This window comes from Antechinus flavipes, chromosome 4 (genome assembly GCF_016432865.1).
Source record: "Antechinus flavipes isolate AdamAnt ecotype Samford, QLD, Australia chromosome 4, AdamAnt_v2, whole genome shotgun sequence".
NCBI classification, from domain to species: domain Eukaryota; kingdom Metazoa; phylum Chordata; class Mammalia; order Dasyuromorphia; family Dasyuridae; genus Antechinus; species Antechinus flavipes.
The window spans coordinates 419560257-419576250 of record NC_067401.1 but is presented as its reverse complement, the minus strand read 5'-3'; the positions used below and the strand labels follow the sequence as shown (position 1 = coordinate 419576250).

The 15994-nt window shown below is 36.6% G+C and overlaps 1 protein-coding gene across 1 annotated transcript in view; it reads left to right on the top strand.

Annotated features, from left to right (window-relative positions):
- PAPPA2 (pappalysin 2) overlaps nucleotides 1-15994 on the top strand; it is a 385692-nt gene that overhangs the window by 290990 nt on the left and 78708 nt on the right. Inside the window, exons 17-18 of the mRNA XM_051998898.1 lie at nucleotides 12780-12948; nucleotides 14779-14911. Of these exons, the coding sequence (XP_051854858.1) occupies nucleotides 12780-12948; nucleotides 14779-14911 (302 nt within the window). The remainder of the gene's footprint in view (nucleotides 1-12779; nucleotides 12949-14778; nucleotides 14912-15994) is intronic.

Genomic DNA, 15994 nt, shown 5'->3' with positions numbered 1-15994 from the left:
AAAAAATATGGTCAAAAAGTATTGTGTCACAGGTAAGGAAAGTCAGTATCATAGGATCATAGAGTAATAAGATATAGCAAGACTGGAAAAGTGAGAAAGGCCAGATTGTGAGGGAATTTATATGCCAAGCAGAGAATTTTTATTTGATCAGGACATTTTACTTTACACTTTATACTTTCAAATTGGTCAGTGCCTTGAGGATCTCTTTAGCTGATAGATGATAGGGAATACACCTCCAGTTGTTTGCTTGCCTCTTTGGCCAGAGCCACACTCACTACATTCTTTTCACTACCTGGTTTCCCTTGACGGTGCCTCAGAAAAACAACATCGAAGCTGGCAGACTGGAGTTGGTATTCAAGGTGGGAGTTGCCCAGGATCAGCCACCAGAAGCAAAAAAAAAAAAAAAAAAAAAAAAAAAAGAAGAAGAAAAAAAAGTACACTTTACTTGCCTATAAAACACACACACAGAGATCAAAAACAAGAGTTCATTAAAAAAATAAAACTTCTCTCCCCCTCCTCAATGCGGACTCCAACTCCCCCTAATTCTTCCTTCTACTGGCCAAGTGGTCCAAGTACTAAGTAGATTCAAGTAGACCATGAAAGAGGAAGAAAGGTGGATGTGGGGAAAATAAGAGGGAAATGAAATAGTCAGCAAGATGGAGCTGGAAATACTTCAAAAACATGTAGTGGGCAAATGAGGACAAGCTGGTCTGGGAGTGAAAGGAAGGGGGCATGGAATAAAAAAGCATTACGTAGACTTTGAAACTGCTTCACTTCTACAAACTTTGCCTCTAAGACAAAACTAGACCCTTCCTTCCTCCTTTCCTTCCTTCTTCTCTCCCTTCCTTTCTTTTTTTTTTTCCTTCTACCATTATCAGGAAAATAGAGGGAAGCACAACTGTCCATTCACACATTTATGTTTATACCTTGACTGTCACCTTTATTCCTCACCCATCTACCTAGCTACTCAATTACCAAATCTTGTAATTTTATTTTACAATAAACATTTTTTAAAATTTTATTTAAGTTCCCTTCTCTTTATTTATTTAGTTGTCTCTAGCTCAAGCCCTCATCTCCTTTTGCTTTAAATTGGGTCCTTGCCTCAATTCTTTCTCCAATCCATCCTCCAAGCAACAGCCAAAGTCATTTTCTCAAAACACAAGGTAGACCATCTTAGATTTAGCTAGTTGTATTCAGGGGATGTAGTTCAGGACCTGAAATAAGAAAGATATAACTTCAAATCCAGCCTTAGACACCTACTTGTATGAACCTGAATGAGTTATTTAGTATTTATCTTTCCTCATATGTAAAATGGAGATTATAAGAACATACATATGTCTCCCAAGGTGATGGTGAGGATAAAATCACATTTGTGAAGTAATCAAATGATGTAGTATTTGAGTGCTTAATTAATGCTTCTTCACTTCTCTTCTACCTTTGCTTTGCGATCTTAAAAGTACTATATCAATGCTAGCTATGATTATGTTATTCTTCTATTCAATCAACTAAATGGCTCCCCCAAATCCTGCTCAAGGCCTACCCCTTTTCCCATTGTGAATTCTTACTGGAACTTCTATTTTAGGAAAGGCATTAGAAATATCTTTATTTTCTTCTCAGCCCAGTTCCTAACATCTAGACCTCAAAACCACCCCCGTGTCTCAGCCTAGAATTTCATTCATTGCCTGGGCCTCTTTGTCCTGTAACACCAACCACCGTGCAGCTTTCTTAGTCCCAGGGGTCCTCAAACTACAGCCCTAAGGCCAGATGTGGTAGCTGAGGATGTTTATCCCCTTCACCCAGGGCTATGAACTTTCTTTATTTAAAGGCCCACAAAACAAAGTTTTTGTTTTTACTATAGTCCGGCCCTCCAACAGTCTGAGGGACAGTGAACTGGCTCCCTAGTTAAAAAGTTTGAGGACCCTTGGCTACACTATTGAAGATATAACTCATTGATGAGTTCCTCCCAGGGCCTTCATTCTGTATTGAGCCTAAGGTCAACCTTCATTCCCTTCCTGACTCTTCTTGTCTTTTGGATTTCAAAACTATGCTAATTACCTCCATCTAGCTTACTCCCCTCTCCTACAGTTTTTTGGATTTCTTTTTTGTGTTGTTTTCTTCAATAGAAAGTAAGCTCTATTAGGGCAGGGACTATCTTTATTTTTGTTTGTATTTGTATACATAGTAGCACAGAGTTTGGAAAACAGTAAGTGCTTAATAAATGCTTATTTCCTCCTCTCTTTCCTTTCTTCTTATTGCCTCTAGAATTAATAATGAACTTTTCTTTTGAAGCTTAACCCCCATTTCATCTCCTGTAAAATATTGTCCCTTTTGTCATCCCCCTTTTCCTTGTTTCAATCTGTTTATTGGTTCTTCCCCCATTGCCTACCAAAATCCCCATATCTAACTCATCCTAAAACAAACAAACAAAAAAAGCAAGCAATATCACTCAATCCTTCAATCCTTGTAATTTTCTATATTTTCTTCCTTTTGTAGCTAAACTATTTGAAAAGACCATTTATAATAACAGCCTCCACTTTATTTATTCTCTTCTTAATCCTTTATAATTTGACTTATGACCTTATTTTGCTGAGACTACACTCTTCAGAATTACCAATGATCTCTTAGCTGCCAAATTCAACCACCTTTTCCCTCCCCTCATTCTTCTTGACATCTCTGCAGCCGTTAACACTGATGATTGTTGTCTTCTTCTCCAATACTCTCTTCTTTTTAAGTTTTTGGGATATCCCTCTCTTAGTTCTCTTCCTATCAGAATTCTCCTTCTGTCTCCTTTGCAGGATTCTCATCCAGATCCCTCCTTCTTGATGTTAGCTATTTCAGAGAATTTGTTCCTGAGGGGGGATTCTCTCCTTTCTCCCTCTATATTCCTTCACTTGATGACTTTCATCATTCCTCATGGACTGTCTTACCATTCCTATACTGATGTTTCTCAAAACTACTTATCTTTTTGAGCCTTTCTGCTGATTGCTAATCTTTCACCTCCAACTAAACAACTTTAAGTACACACCTTAAATTCAGCATGTCAAATCCCCTTCATTACTGCCAAAGACACTTTTTTTTCCTCTCAGTTTTCTAGGCTGTCAACCTAAGTATCATATTCAACTCCACACTAGTTTTCATCCATCCTCTCTGATTTGTTGTCGATTTCATTTTTGTAACATCTAGTGACTATGAGCCTTTTTTTTTGGGGGGGGTACCATCTTGATATAGACCCTCATCACCTCAAGCTTGGACTATATCAACAGCCTGCTGGTGGTTTTACCTACTACAAGTCCTTCCACACTCCAGGCCATCCTCCATTCAGTCACCAGAGTGATTTCCCTAAAGTATACATCTGATCATGTCATTCTTCTACTCATTAAACCCCAACAGCTCCTGTTGCCTTCAGGATCCAATACAGAAAGCTCTGATGGGCATGCAAAGCTCTTCACAATCTGGCCCCCTCCTACCTTTCTGGTCTTTTTATAACTTAGTCCCTGATAGATACTCTTTAATCCAATTGACAACAACTTCCTTGCTGTAACATACTTCAGACATTTTCTCTGGTAGTCTTCATGATTGAACACTCTCCTTCTTCATCTCTGCCTTTAGGTTTCAAGTCCCAACTAAAGTTTCACCTTCTATAGAAAGCCTTTTTAAAAATCTCCTCTTAATTCTAGTGTCTTTTCTTTGTTAATTATTTCCTATTAATTCTGTAGATAGCTTGTTTGTATGTATTTATTTGCTTGTCATCCTCCCCTTTAGATTGTAAGCCACTTGAGGGCAGGACCATCTTTTGTCTCTTTAGGCACTTAAATATCTGTCCATTGACTGATTGGTATAGTGGTTAGAAGGTCTATTTTAGAGCCAGGAAAACCTGTGTTCAAAACATCTCTGTTATACACACTAGATACAACTATGTGAGTCCAGGAAAATCATTTTACTTCTTTGTGCCCTGGGCAATTCTCTAAAACTATTAATTATAAATAATATATAAATATAATTAATTATAAAGTCCCTGAATTGGTCAGGGACTTTCCTCATTTGTGATTTCCTTATAATAAAATCTTTGGTCTAATCATGATCTTATCTTTCGCTGGAGTCCTTAAGCTAGACTATTAGCTCTTTGCATACAGGAATTATTTTACATTTTCTTAGAATCTCTAGCCCTTAGCACAGTGTCTGACACATAGTAGGTGCTTTATAAATGCTTGTTGATTGATTGACCAAGAACCCTTAACCATTGAAATCAAACTGGATTGTTAATGTGGACGATTGAACTCATTAAAATGTATTCTCTTTCTGGGATTTTAAAAAATTTAATTATCGATACTGGATATGGCACATGGTGTAAGCCATATGTGCTTATATGTATCTGTATTGGGAAGAGATGCAGTCCCCCTCTCTTTTCTCCCTCGGCTAGTCCTCCTTTATTGTCATTTACAGAAAATATGCTCATAGTTTAAGCCTTGGAATCCTCAACTCTCCTGCCATTGTCGGATAATGTGAGCTTTAGGCTAATTTATTACAGTCTCTCTTGGCACTCAAGCAACTGATCTTTTGCTCCAAGCCTTGGCCACTCTAATACGCACCTGGGTCCAGGCCAGCTTCCCGCTGCCTGCTTCATAGAGCTTGAGAGATTGGCATTCATGCCTTCACATCAAACACAATTCTGTCGACCTCATACGTCTTCCCCATGGCCTTCAAACCCTGGCTATTAAGTATCTTATTTTTAAACATTTTTCCCCTTTTGAATTTTATTTTGGCTCCTGATTCTTCTATTAATCCTAAATAAATATCATTCTTGAGGTTGTGAGAGGAGTGAAAGCTTGTACATTACGCAGTGAAGTTTAACTTAACCCAAGAATGATGCATTTTTTTTTGTCCCCTCCTTTGAAATATTCCCACTTTCTTCAACTTTCTTTGTCCTCTGCTTCTGACTAATTGATCCTCCAGGTTGGGGAGTGAATATTTTTATGTCTCCTTGTCTTTATTCTTTCTGGCATCAGGGTCAGGTTAGGACAAACTTATTTGTTACTGCCTAACAGGGAATTCTGGCTTAGACAAAAATCTGAAGTATTAAATTATCTTTTGGGATATAGGAGAATGTTTGTGGAAGGCCAATAACCAACCCTATGTGTGTACATGCATGCGTGTGTGTGTGTGTGTGTGTGTGTGTGTGTGTTTGTGTGTATGTGTGTGTGTGTATGTAATAGAAAATGGAGAAGAGAGAAATAGCCAGGCAGTACTAAATACTGGCCTGCCTTTAATTATTGAGGCTTTCCGTGCCTGTTGAAGGAGGTCAGGATAGTCTCTGAAGCTGCAGAAAGGAAGCCAGGATAGCACTTAGAAGTCATCTTGGATTCCTCACTCTCTCTCATCCTCCATATTCACTTTGTGGCCAGGACCCATTGATTTTACCTTTACAGCATTTCATGAATGCGCCCCTGGCATACAGATGGGGGTCAGCCATGGATTTTTTTTTATTAAATTTTCCTGTTGTGGGTCACTATAATTTCTGATAACCTTCCAGAACAGATGGTCAGAGAACAGTAGTTAGACCTGTCCAGACCACATCAGAGTAAGCAATGAGGTGAATATTTCTTAGGAGTTTCTGGAACTGCATGGTACATCTGGGAAAACTCTTAGCTTTCCCCCCTTTCTCCTGGACTTCCCAACATTTCCTATAATCTATAGGAGAATGTATGTTTTATCAGTTCCTGAGCTGCTGGAAAAGGGGGCTCAAACATGCTTTCTGAAAGAGCAACAGTGACATACAGTGGTTGGTTGGGTTAATTCCCAGGTGGATGAATGTATTTATGTTATGAATTCCTTCATTCCCATGTGCATGTGATATATTTATATGCCCATCTGCTTTCTAGCAGCTGTTTTCTGTTTTCAAGTGCCAATCAGAACTTAAACCTTCTAGTAATAATCTTCATGTTGCTGACTTTTCAGTTCTAAAAGCCCAAATGGTTCAGGTAACTTGGGATGTAACCTTGCCAGAAACCCAGAATCTTTAGGATCATCATTACAGATGAAAAACATGAAAATGCAATAGAATGGAAAGAAGCCCCCATAAATCTTTGTAGAAAAGGTCTTGGATTATTTCTATAGCTATCTAGAAAGGTAAAAATCAAAGGCATCTTGAAGGATCATTGGAATTATCTGATGAATATTTGATATTCTTAGGAAATCTTCAAGGTTTGCTTTTTCTTCCCTCATGATTGGGGATATTTCATCTTTTAGCTCCATTTATCATAGTTACTTTGTTCAGCCTTAGATTTTCAAAATGATCATGGATTCTCCAAAAGGCACTCACTGGCCTTTCCTCATTCTTCTGAACTGAATCCACAGGGCCATAAAGATATAATTGTTATTGGACAACCAAGGACCCAAGTTTCTTAGCTTAGTCTGGCACAGCTAATTCCTCCAGAGTTTTGTTACTATGGCATTACTCTCTGGATGCCATTTATCATCCCCAATCTCTTCTACATCCCTGCTTCTGGTCCAAAATATAGTGATTCTCAGATGTATTTTTTCCTCTTTCTTTAAATTTCCATTAATTTGCATGGTGCCTTGCACAAAGTAGGCACTTACTACATGCATATTGACCAGGTGAACAATTATTCTTTAAGTTTTCACATTGCTTTCATCTATGTTGGACATATTTTTTTCCAAGTGAAAACATTTCTAATTATTTTTCTAAGAATTTACCTAACCTCCTGATCACTGGGACACAAGGATTCCCATTTAGCATTTCTATGTTTTAAGTCATGGCCCTAACTACCACACAGAATGAATATAATAACACTCAGAATTTTGAATTTGCAAGCACAATTCTATCTATGACTTCAGTTGATGGATTTGCCCAGGGTAAATGGACTTAAATAAGAATGTTACTTGTCAGCCTCATATATATTTCTGATGATTTTCAAAGCACAGCTATTTCACTATCATGGAAAGGATATGATAGACCATGTAGTCCAATCTCCTCATTTTATATATAAGAAAACTGAGGACCAGGGAATTTAAATTTTTTTCTTAAGATTACACAGATAGAAAATGATAGGTTTTGAATTCATGTCTTCTGGCTCTACAATCAGTACACATTTCACTATGAAACATTATCTTATCTTACAACACTTTCCCCCACTTAATTTCTATGGGTGACATAAAAAAAGCCATGTGGATCCCCTTTTATATCATTTTAAGTTACAGCATGTTCACACTTGTGTAGTCACATTTAAAATAAAGCTGCGAATTGTACTAGAAATCTGGAAAGATTATCTAGAACCCTTTTGTCCTACGAATAAGGAGTTCAAGTATAAATTTTTAGTTTGTGTGGTATGGAGTTTTTGCATTAATCAAGAAGACTTAAGCCCCCAAAATGCAATAGAAGGCAGTGTAAAGCTTAAGCAAAACTCACATCCCATCTTTTCCTAAAGACAGTTTTATCATCTAAAAAAAATACTTTCTACTTTGGGTGAGGGAATATTTGTGGAATGGCTTTTTTTTTTCCTGAAGGAGGATAAACTAAGATTTAATTACCATATATATTATAGACTTTTCTCAATGCTCAGACTTTTTGACCTCTCTGGAGCCTTTTACACTATCAATCACCCTCTTTTCCTTGATACTCCCTTTTAAAAAGGTTTTTATGTCAGGGTTCTCTCCTCATTCTCCTTTTACCTGTCCACTCTTTTTTCACTTTTTTGGATCTTCATCCAGAAAAGATAGATGTTTCCCAAAGGTTGTTTGGACAATGTGGCCCCTTTCTCCATCTAAACTAGTGGTTCTTAAACCTTTTTTTTTTTTTTTTTTTTTTGAGAAAGTATCCCTTTACACTCTTTAAAAAATATTGAAAAGCCCCACAAGGAACTTTTGTTTATTTGGATTATATCCACTAAAATTCACCATATTAGAAATTAAAACTTCACTATTGTTATGGATCTCATAGGCTCCCATGGATGTAATTATCATCTCAGTGAAATGATTCTCAGATTTATTTATCCAGCTCTAACCTCTCTCCGGACCTCCAGTATCACATTGCCAATTGCTGATTGGACATCTAGAACTGGATGAACCACAGACATCTAAAATTTGACATGTCCAAAACTGAACTCATTAGCTTTCCTCTTAAACCTTTCCCTCTTCCTAATTCTCCTATTACTTTTGAGGACACCACCCTTCTCCACATTGTCCAGACATCCAATCTAGGTATTATCCTTGATGGTTTTCTCTCTCATCCCCCATATCCAATGAATTGCCCTGTCCTAGATTTCTGTCTTGGCAACATCTCTAGCGTGTACCTCAGGTTTCCTCTGACCTGAATACCCTCCTAGTGGAGACCCTTATCATCTCATACCTAAATAATGCAATGACCTATTGGTTGACCTTTCTGATCCATGTCTGTCTCTATTCCAGTCAATCCTTTTTTTTTTTTTCCAGAGGAAGAAGTCATATCCCTAAAGTGGCTCCTATTACTTCAAGGATCAAATATTAAAATCCTCTGCTTGGCTTTTACAACTTTTCACAGACTGTACTGTACTTCTTATTCTTCAGCTCTTCTTTTAACTTTCCCCACTGCACATACTCTAAAATTAAGTAACTCTAAGATTAAGTAACATTGACCTTCTTGCATTTCCTTACCCACAACACTATCTCCTAACTTTAGACATTTTCACTGGCTATCATCCATTCCTGGAATGCTCTCCCTCCTCATCTCTATCTCCTGTCTTTGACTTCCTTCAGGTAGAGTTACCTGAAGAATCTTTCCCAATCTTCTTCTGCTAATGTCTTCCCCTTGTGATTATCTCCAATTTATCCTTTATTTATCTATGCTTAGTCATTTGTATGATTTTAGATTGGGCGATATATTTTGGTTTTGTTTCCTTTAAAAAAATGACATTTTTAGCACAGCACAATATCTGAAATATAGCAGGCATTTAATAAATGTGTGTTAGCTTGATTTGATTAGGAAACTAGCTAGCATTTGTTAAGAATCCTAGAGAAGCACAGTTTTTTATCGAGTGTAAAGAGCCTGGGATAAGGAGATGAGAGATTTGACTTCCAATTTCAGTCCAATCGCTATCCAGATATGAGATCATGAGAAATTTATTTAACCAATTCATGTCTCATTTTTTCATCTCTAAACTGGAATCAACAAGCTGTCTCTCTCTCATCTCTGTATATACTTTTTAGAGATATAACAAGCATATGTATGAAAACACTTGAAGATTTAAAGAAAAGTTACTAAGAAAGGGAAGTTTGTTTACTAGTAACTTTATATTTTGAAAGAATAAGTTCTGAAATCAGACAAGATGGAAGCCTCACCATTGATGACTTCTGATGTACTCCCCATTCAAAGAAATACACCAAGGACCATAATGTTCAAGATGGCTCCCCCGCCCCAATAGTATTTTTTTTCTAATATATGCAAAGACAGTTTTCAACATTCATTTCTGCAAAACTTTGCATTCCAAAATTTTTTCTCTCTCTCCCATTTAAGACAGCAAGCAATTCAATATAAATTAAATATATGCAATCCTCTTAACATATTTCTACATTTGTCACGTTGTGCAATAAAAATCAGACCAAAAGGTAAAACAACAACAACAACAACAACAACAACAACAACAACAACAAAAACAACAAAAACAACCCAAGAAAGAAAACAAACAAACAAAAAGGTGAAAATACTATGTTTTCACCCACATTCAGTATCCATAGTTCTTTCTCTGAATGTGATTGGGATTTCCTTCCCAAGTCTATTAGAATTACATTTAATAATCACACTGATGAGAAGAGTTGATCCATCAAATTTGATCATCAAAACATATTGTTACTTTATACAATGCTTTCCTGGTTCTGCTCATTTTACTCAGCATAAATTTATGTCTTTGCAGAATTTTCTGAAATTATCCTTTCTTTCTTTTCAAATTTATTTTATTTAAAAAAAACAGAATAATAAAAAAAAGAGGAACAGAAAAGGAATACAAATGAAATGAAACAAAAGAGAACATTGTCATGTGCCCAGCAGAGCATCACGGAGGACTCAAGATATATAAAACAATTACCAATTCAAGAAAGTATATATATATTAGCAGAAGAAATTATATACATGAGTCTATCTTTACTTCTTTGTAAATTGTTCTTTGGTTCTCTGTTGCACACCTTTTTTACTTTATTCTTTTTCCCCCTTTACCCTCCCCATCCTCCCCAATAGGCTATAGTTAAGAAAGAATATATTTATGTATATATATGTATACACAGCTGGGGCTGGTGTTCCTATCCATCTTTCTGGATTCAGATTCCCAATCCACAGAAAGCCTGGGAGGTGAAAGTCTCTGTGGTTCCAGCTGGGCTCCAGGGATACCCAGTTAGCCCCAGGGCTCCACAATTGGTGTTTCTTTAAAGCTAGCCCACAGGTGTTTGCATTTCTCTTGGGTTAATCTCCCTCCTGGAATCTTTCCATGGATTTTCTCAGGTTCTATCTGTAGGACCACAGTCCTGCCCCAAGTTTACTTTATTTTCTTCCATCTATGTTTGCCCTGAGGCACAAATTAGTTCTATTTGTGGGGGAAATCAGGAGAGCTTGAAATTTATTAACAGATTTCACTATCTTCCCAGAATACTTCCCTCAGCTCATCATTTCTTATAGAACAATAATATTTCATTACTTTCATATACCATAACTTATTCAGCCATTTTCCAACTGATGGTTATCCACTCATTTTCAGCTTCTTGCCACTACAAAAAGAACTGCTAAAAACATTTTTGCACATATGGGCCCTTTTCTATCTTTTAAAAAATCTCTTTGAGATACAGACTAGGTAGCTCTTGAAGGCCCACCTTTGTATCTATGCATTTGTCCTTCCTAAAATTTACTTTTCTTTTTTGCCAGACATGAGACAGTAATAGAAAGATGGAAGAACTATGGTCAATAGGCTCCCATCTCCCTCAACCTTCAGTAACCAGCTTTTATCAGCAGAACTTTTGCTACAAAAACTTTATTTCTGGCAACAATAGAAAAGGGATACAGTTGCATTTTATCCCTTAGATTAATACTGCAAGGGCTGGCAACTAGAAATTTTACCTTCTGACTTGGATACAGTGCTCATTTATTTGGAGATGCTAAAAGGAAAATAAACAGCTACCCTTCTCTGCTTATCCATGTTGTCACTTTGATAGTCACTTTTCTGGCAAAAGCTGTCATTTTTTTTTGGCGTTTTTTGGACAGCTAGCTCCTTGGCCTTCAATATTTAAGGAACAATGATACTCCAAATTTCCCTCACCATACAATTTATTTCCACGAGAGTGAGGAAGCATCAGAGATTAATGGATGAGATGTTACTTTGAGAATCAAAAGACTTGGATCTCTTTTCAAGCTCTTAGCCAGTTCCTTGCTATGTGGTCTTGTACAAGTCACTTATTTAAATTTTCCTGTTAATAAAATGAAATCTTATACTTATACTGAATGGAATGTTGATAGCATGAGTAAAAGAGGGAGTGTAAAACAGTGGCAAGAATCCAGAAGAGCTAGATAAATTCTTCATTCTCATACTTACTACCATGTGACCCTAGGTGAAACTGCTCTTGAAAAATTCTCAGTACTCCAAAGAAATTAATCATCTAGGCCAGGGGTCTTATAAACTGCAGTCTAATAGTCTAATCTTATATGATCTAAGGATGATTTTTACATCCTTTCTTCTAAAATTTTAGCTCTCAGGGTCATACAAAAGCAAGCTGCTTAGACTATGGAAGTTTGCTAAATCTTGTTCAAGGACAAGGGTTCTTAATCTGAGATCCATGAGCCATAAATAAATGAATGAACAAAGAAATAAATAAAATAGAAAAAAGACAAATGTGTAGATATGTAAAATTATGTTTCAATATAATTGGTTTCCATTATAGTCCTATTATATTTAATTTATTTAAAGTAAAAATTTTATTTTTTTTATTTAAGTAAACTTATTAAGAGAAGGGACCATAGGCATCCCCAAAGTGTCAAATGGGTCCCTGACATAAAAAAGTTAGGGAAAAAAAAAAAAAAACCTTGATCTAATGATTAAAAGAGGAATTTGCTGCAAAGGGTTAGGCTAGGTAAAGAGAAGGATCACTTATTCATTATTGTAATAAAGAAAGAATGAAGAATGGGATCAAGGAGCTTTGAGATATACAGAATGCATATAGGAGCTCAATAAATGCTCTCTCTTCCTTAATGTGAGGTAAGATTCTCATATTGGGAAAGTAGTTTAAGGGAGTGGGGACTGAATAATATCAGAGGCTTGATGAGGAAAGAAGAGTTTATAAAAATACTGTTAATAGAGAGAGGGGTGGATAATTTACTAAGCAGAACTAAAAAGAATGCTTACGATAGAGTAAAGAAAAAAATGAGCCTGAATGTGGCCTCAGACACATACTAGTTGTATGATTTTAAGCAAGTAACAACTTCAGTTTGCCCGTTTCCTTAAATATTATGCTTATTTCCTATATCAGATTCCCTCATCAATCAACACATTCAATGGTACTTATTAAGCACAATTATATAATATTATATTGCAGTTAAATAAAATTACTTTTTTTAAAGTGGTCTTTGCTTTCAATGAGCTGATATTTTTACTAGGATATCATCACTATTTTCCCAGATAAGTATGATAGCATGATAGAATATAGTTCAGATACAAAATGACCGGAGTTTGTTGTATTAATAAGCGGGATCTTTCCAATGTGTGCTTTAGTGAAATTGTGATGGGGGGTGTTATTTTGTATATTTCCAGCAAACTTCTGAAAATCCAATGCCTGGAGAGTGGAAATTGGGAGAAAGGCAGCTGCATTCCAGTAGTGTGTGAACCCCCAGCTCCTGTTTTTGAAGGCATGTATGCTTGCACCAATGGCTTTAAGCTGGGTAGCCGGTGTGTACTCAACTGTAACGTGACCAGTCAAAGGGTAAGGAGAACGATTTGGATTTTGTTTAGAGTAAGGCTATTCCCAAACCCTTCTGAACAATTAGAAAATATAGAGAAGTTCCAGGGAGGAATGGCAGCATGTTGAAATGTGCTTTTCTAAACAGATGTATTAATATTTTAAAGGCAAAAAAAAAAAAAAAAAAAAAAAGCAGAGGGTATCACATGTGGCATGGTCTGTCCAGAGGTAAATAACTTTCTAAGAAAAATTGTCAGAGCAAGAAGAATCTGATGCATTTTATATCAAAGCACTTCAAATGCATGGCAATGAAAAGAATGAAAGGTGGTTTTATTGAAGTGTCATGATGACTTACCATACATGACAAAGGATCCAAAATAGGTAGACATATACACGTTATAGTTCAGCCAATTCAGCTATGTCTGACTCTTCAAGTTCTTATTTGACAGGTGTTGTTGGTATTGGTGCTGTTGTTTAGGACAAAGACACTTCAGTGATTTGCCATTTCTCTCTACAGATCTTTTTATAGATGAGGAACCTGAGGTAACCAGGGTTAAGTGACTTGCCTAGCTCACAGGGCTACTAAGTGTCTGAGACCAGATTCTGCATAAAAGAGATCTGAATAAGCAAGCAAGCAATTTTTATAGCAGAGCTTAAAGTGTGGTCTGACTTCTTCCCAAAAAATTTGGTCCAAGGGTTCAGAAAGCAAAAACCACAGTCTTATCATGACTGTGTAGTTGAAGTTAGTTTTATTTTAGAAACTTTTCAGATACTAAACATTTATGTGGGAGGAGGGAACCATATGGGCTGGTTGGAAAGAATCATATTCACCCCTTCTTTCCTGACCCATCTCACCTCTGTACCCAGAGCTCCCAGAGGTCCTTTAGGAGTAAAGCCCAGAGAGTGAAAATGAAGGGAATATGCCAGATATCCAGAGATCAGCAAAACTGAAATGGTCCAGTTAGGCTGCCAGGCTGAGAGAATGAGTGAGGGGCCAGAGCCTGGTAGAATTCTGAAATGTTGCCCCTTTCAGCATTATCAGATCCATATCCTCCATCCAGTAATTGAACTAATATGCTTTTGTGATTCCATGCGGCTAGCACAAGAAAGAGTGACCCAGCCAACAGCTGTCATGATAAAAGAGAAGAGAGACTTGGCCAAATCAGAAGTCTTGCTTCTAGTGGGAGTGGGTAAGCAGGAAGAGATGGAGCAATTTCAGGATGACAGGCAGAGAAATATCCATGAGTAGAGTTCATGACTTAACCCAGTGAGCCATTATGCATGTGTGTGCTCTTGGTTATAGGGGAGGAGATCAGGTTAGTGTGGATGGATCCATACCAAGAAATCATTGATGGTTCCTTTCTCATTGTTCTATATTTTATGGCGTTTTTTTTTTTCAAATTGACTTATCTCTATTCCTAATTTTCCCATACACCATATAAGTACCACCTTGAGGGCAAGAAATATTTCTTTTTGCCTTTGTACCTCCAGAGTCTAGCAAAATGCCCTGTACTTGGTAGGCACATAATAATTATTTGTTGAGACAGTGAATGAAAAATTAGAGCTGTAACTATTCTACTTATGATAGATCAGTGATAAATAATAAATAATGCATTTATAAAGAGCTTACTATATGTGAAAATATGAGTGATCTACTTCTATTCAAAAGAAGCAGATAATAATGATTAAATTTCAAGGTTAAAAATGAGTTTGCCCTTATGTATCTTTCCTATCATCTTATGAATTATTACTTTGTCTCAGCCATTTGCTATTACTGTCTGCTCTTTATTTCAACAAATGTTTTTGTGAAGAATTCTTAATAACACAAATCTTTGGTATCTTTTATGATTCTAGATGCCCATAACTTGCACTAAAGAAGGGTTATGGACAGAAGAATTTAAGCTGTGTGATAATCTTCAGGGGGAATGTCCACCACCCCCAGAGCTGAATTTAGTGGAATACAAGTGTGAACAGGGATATGGAATTGGTAAGGATGGGAAATGATGCTGAATTATGACTTAAAAATTATAGCAAAAAATTTTTAAATCTTTTATTAAGCCTGGCTGGACCTGGAATCAGATCTGCTGCTTTCCCCAAAGATTTGATGGAAAGGCATACTGATTCTTAGCCGCTTCAGTAAAAATGAAATTTATGGTGAAATTGTTTTCTTTTTATTTTTCTGCACACACATAAATTTGATTGGGCTCCTTGGATATTTGCATCATGTCTGGTCATTTTACTAACCTCAAGCCACGTGTCTGAGTAGCTTCTGAGTAAGGATTTGTATTTTCAGGGGCCAGAAAGAGAAAAGACAACTGATTATACCTATTAGTAGTGTTCCTCCATGCTTTCTGCCACAGTTACTGGAGCGGAGAGTTCTTGGAGGGACTATTTGATAATACAACTCTTGTGTGACTCTTTAGCTGTTTTTCTCTACAGGGGGCTGAGAGCTGGAGCCTGCGGGCAGCCTCTTATTCAAATCATTGCAATTAAAGTTCTGTTTAGCCAGGTCTGATTTATAGAGATGTTGGAAAACCCAGAAGGCTTTGAATCAGCATTTGTTGGCTGCAACTGGACCTTTTAGCAAAGGGATGATGTCTATGGGAAGCACATTAAGACTCTACTAGTTCTATGGACTTCTCTTTGCAAACTATTTTATTTTGTTAGACCTTTAGACTGTACCAATTTAGTCAATTAGAATTAATTATCTTATATGAGTCTGGTATTATACTAAGCTCTGATTTGTTGAAAACATTTTATTGTTCTCTAGTTTTGGGGATTATAACATTCAAGTCAATCTCTTCACCATGATGCTGAATGGCTTTGTGGATAATTATGTTCCATTAGAAGGGACATTGATTGTGATAAATCCAGAAAAATAGGTTTCTTAGAGGAGGATTCTCTTATACTTGGAGCTTACAGATCCTCAAAGTCTCTTAAGTTATTTATTAAAATATACTGATGTAGTTTCAAAAGAGCATATAGTAACTTTTTTGAGTTGAGTAATTGCAAATATGGCTCTAGAATCATAAGAAACTACAAATCTCTGTGAGTGAGAAAATGGGACAAC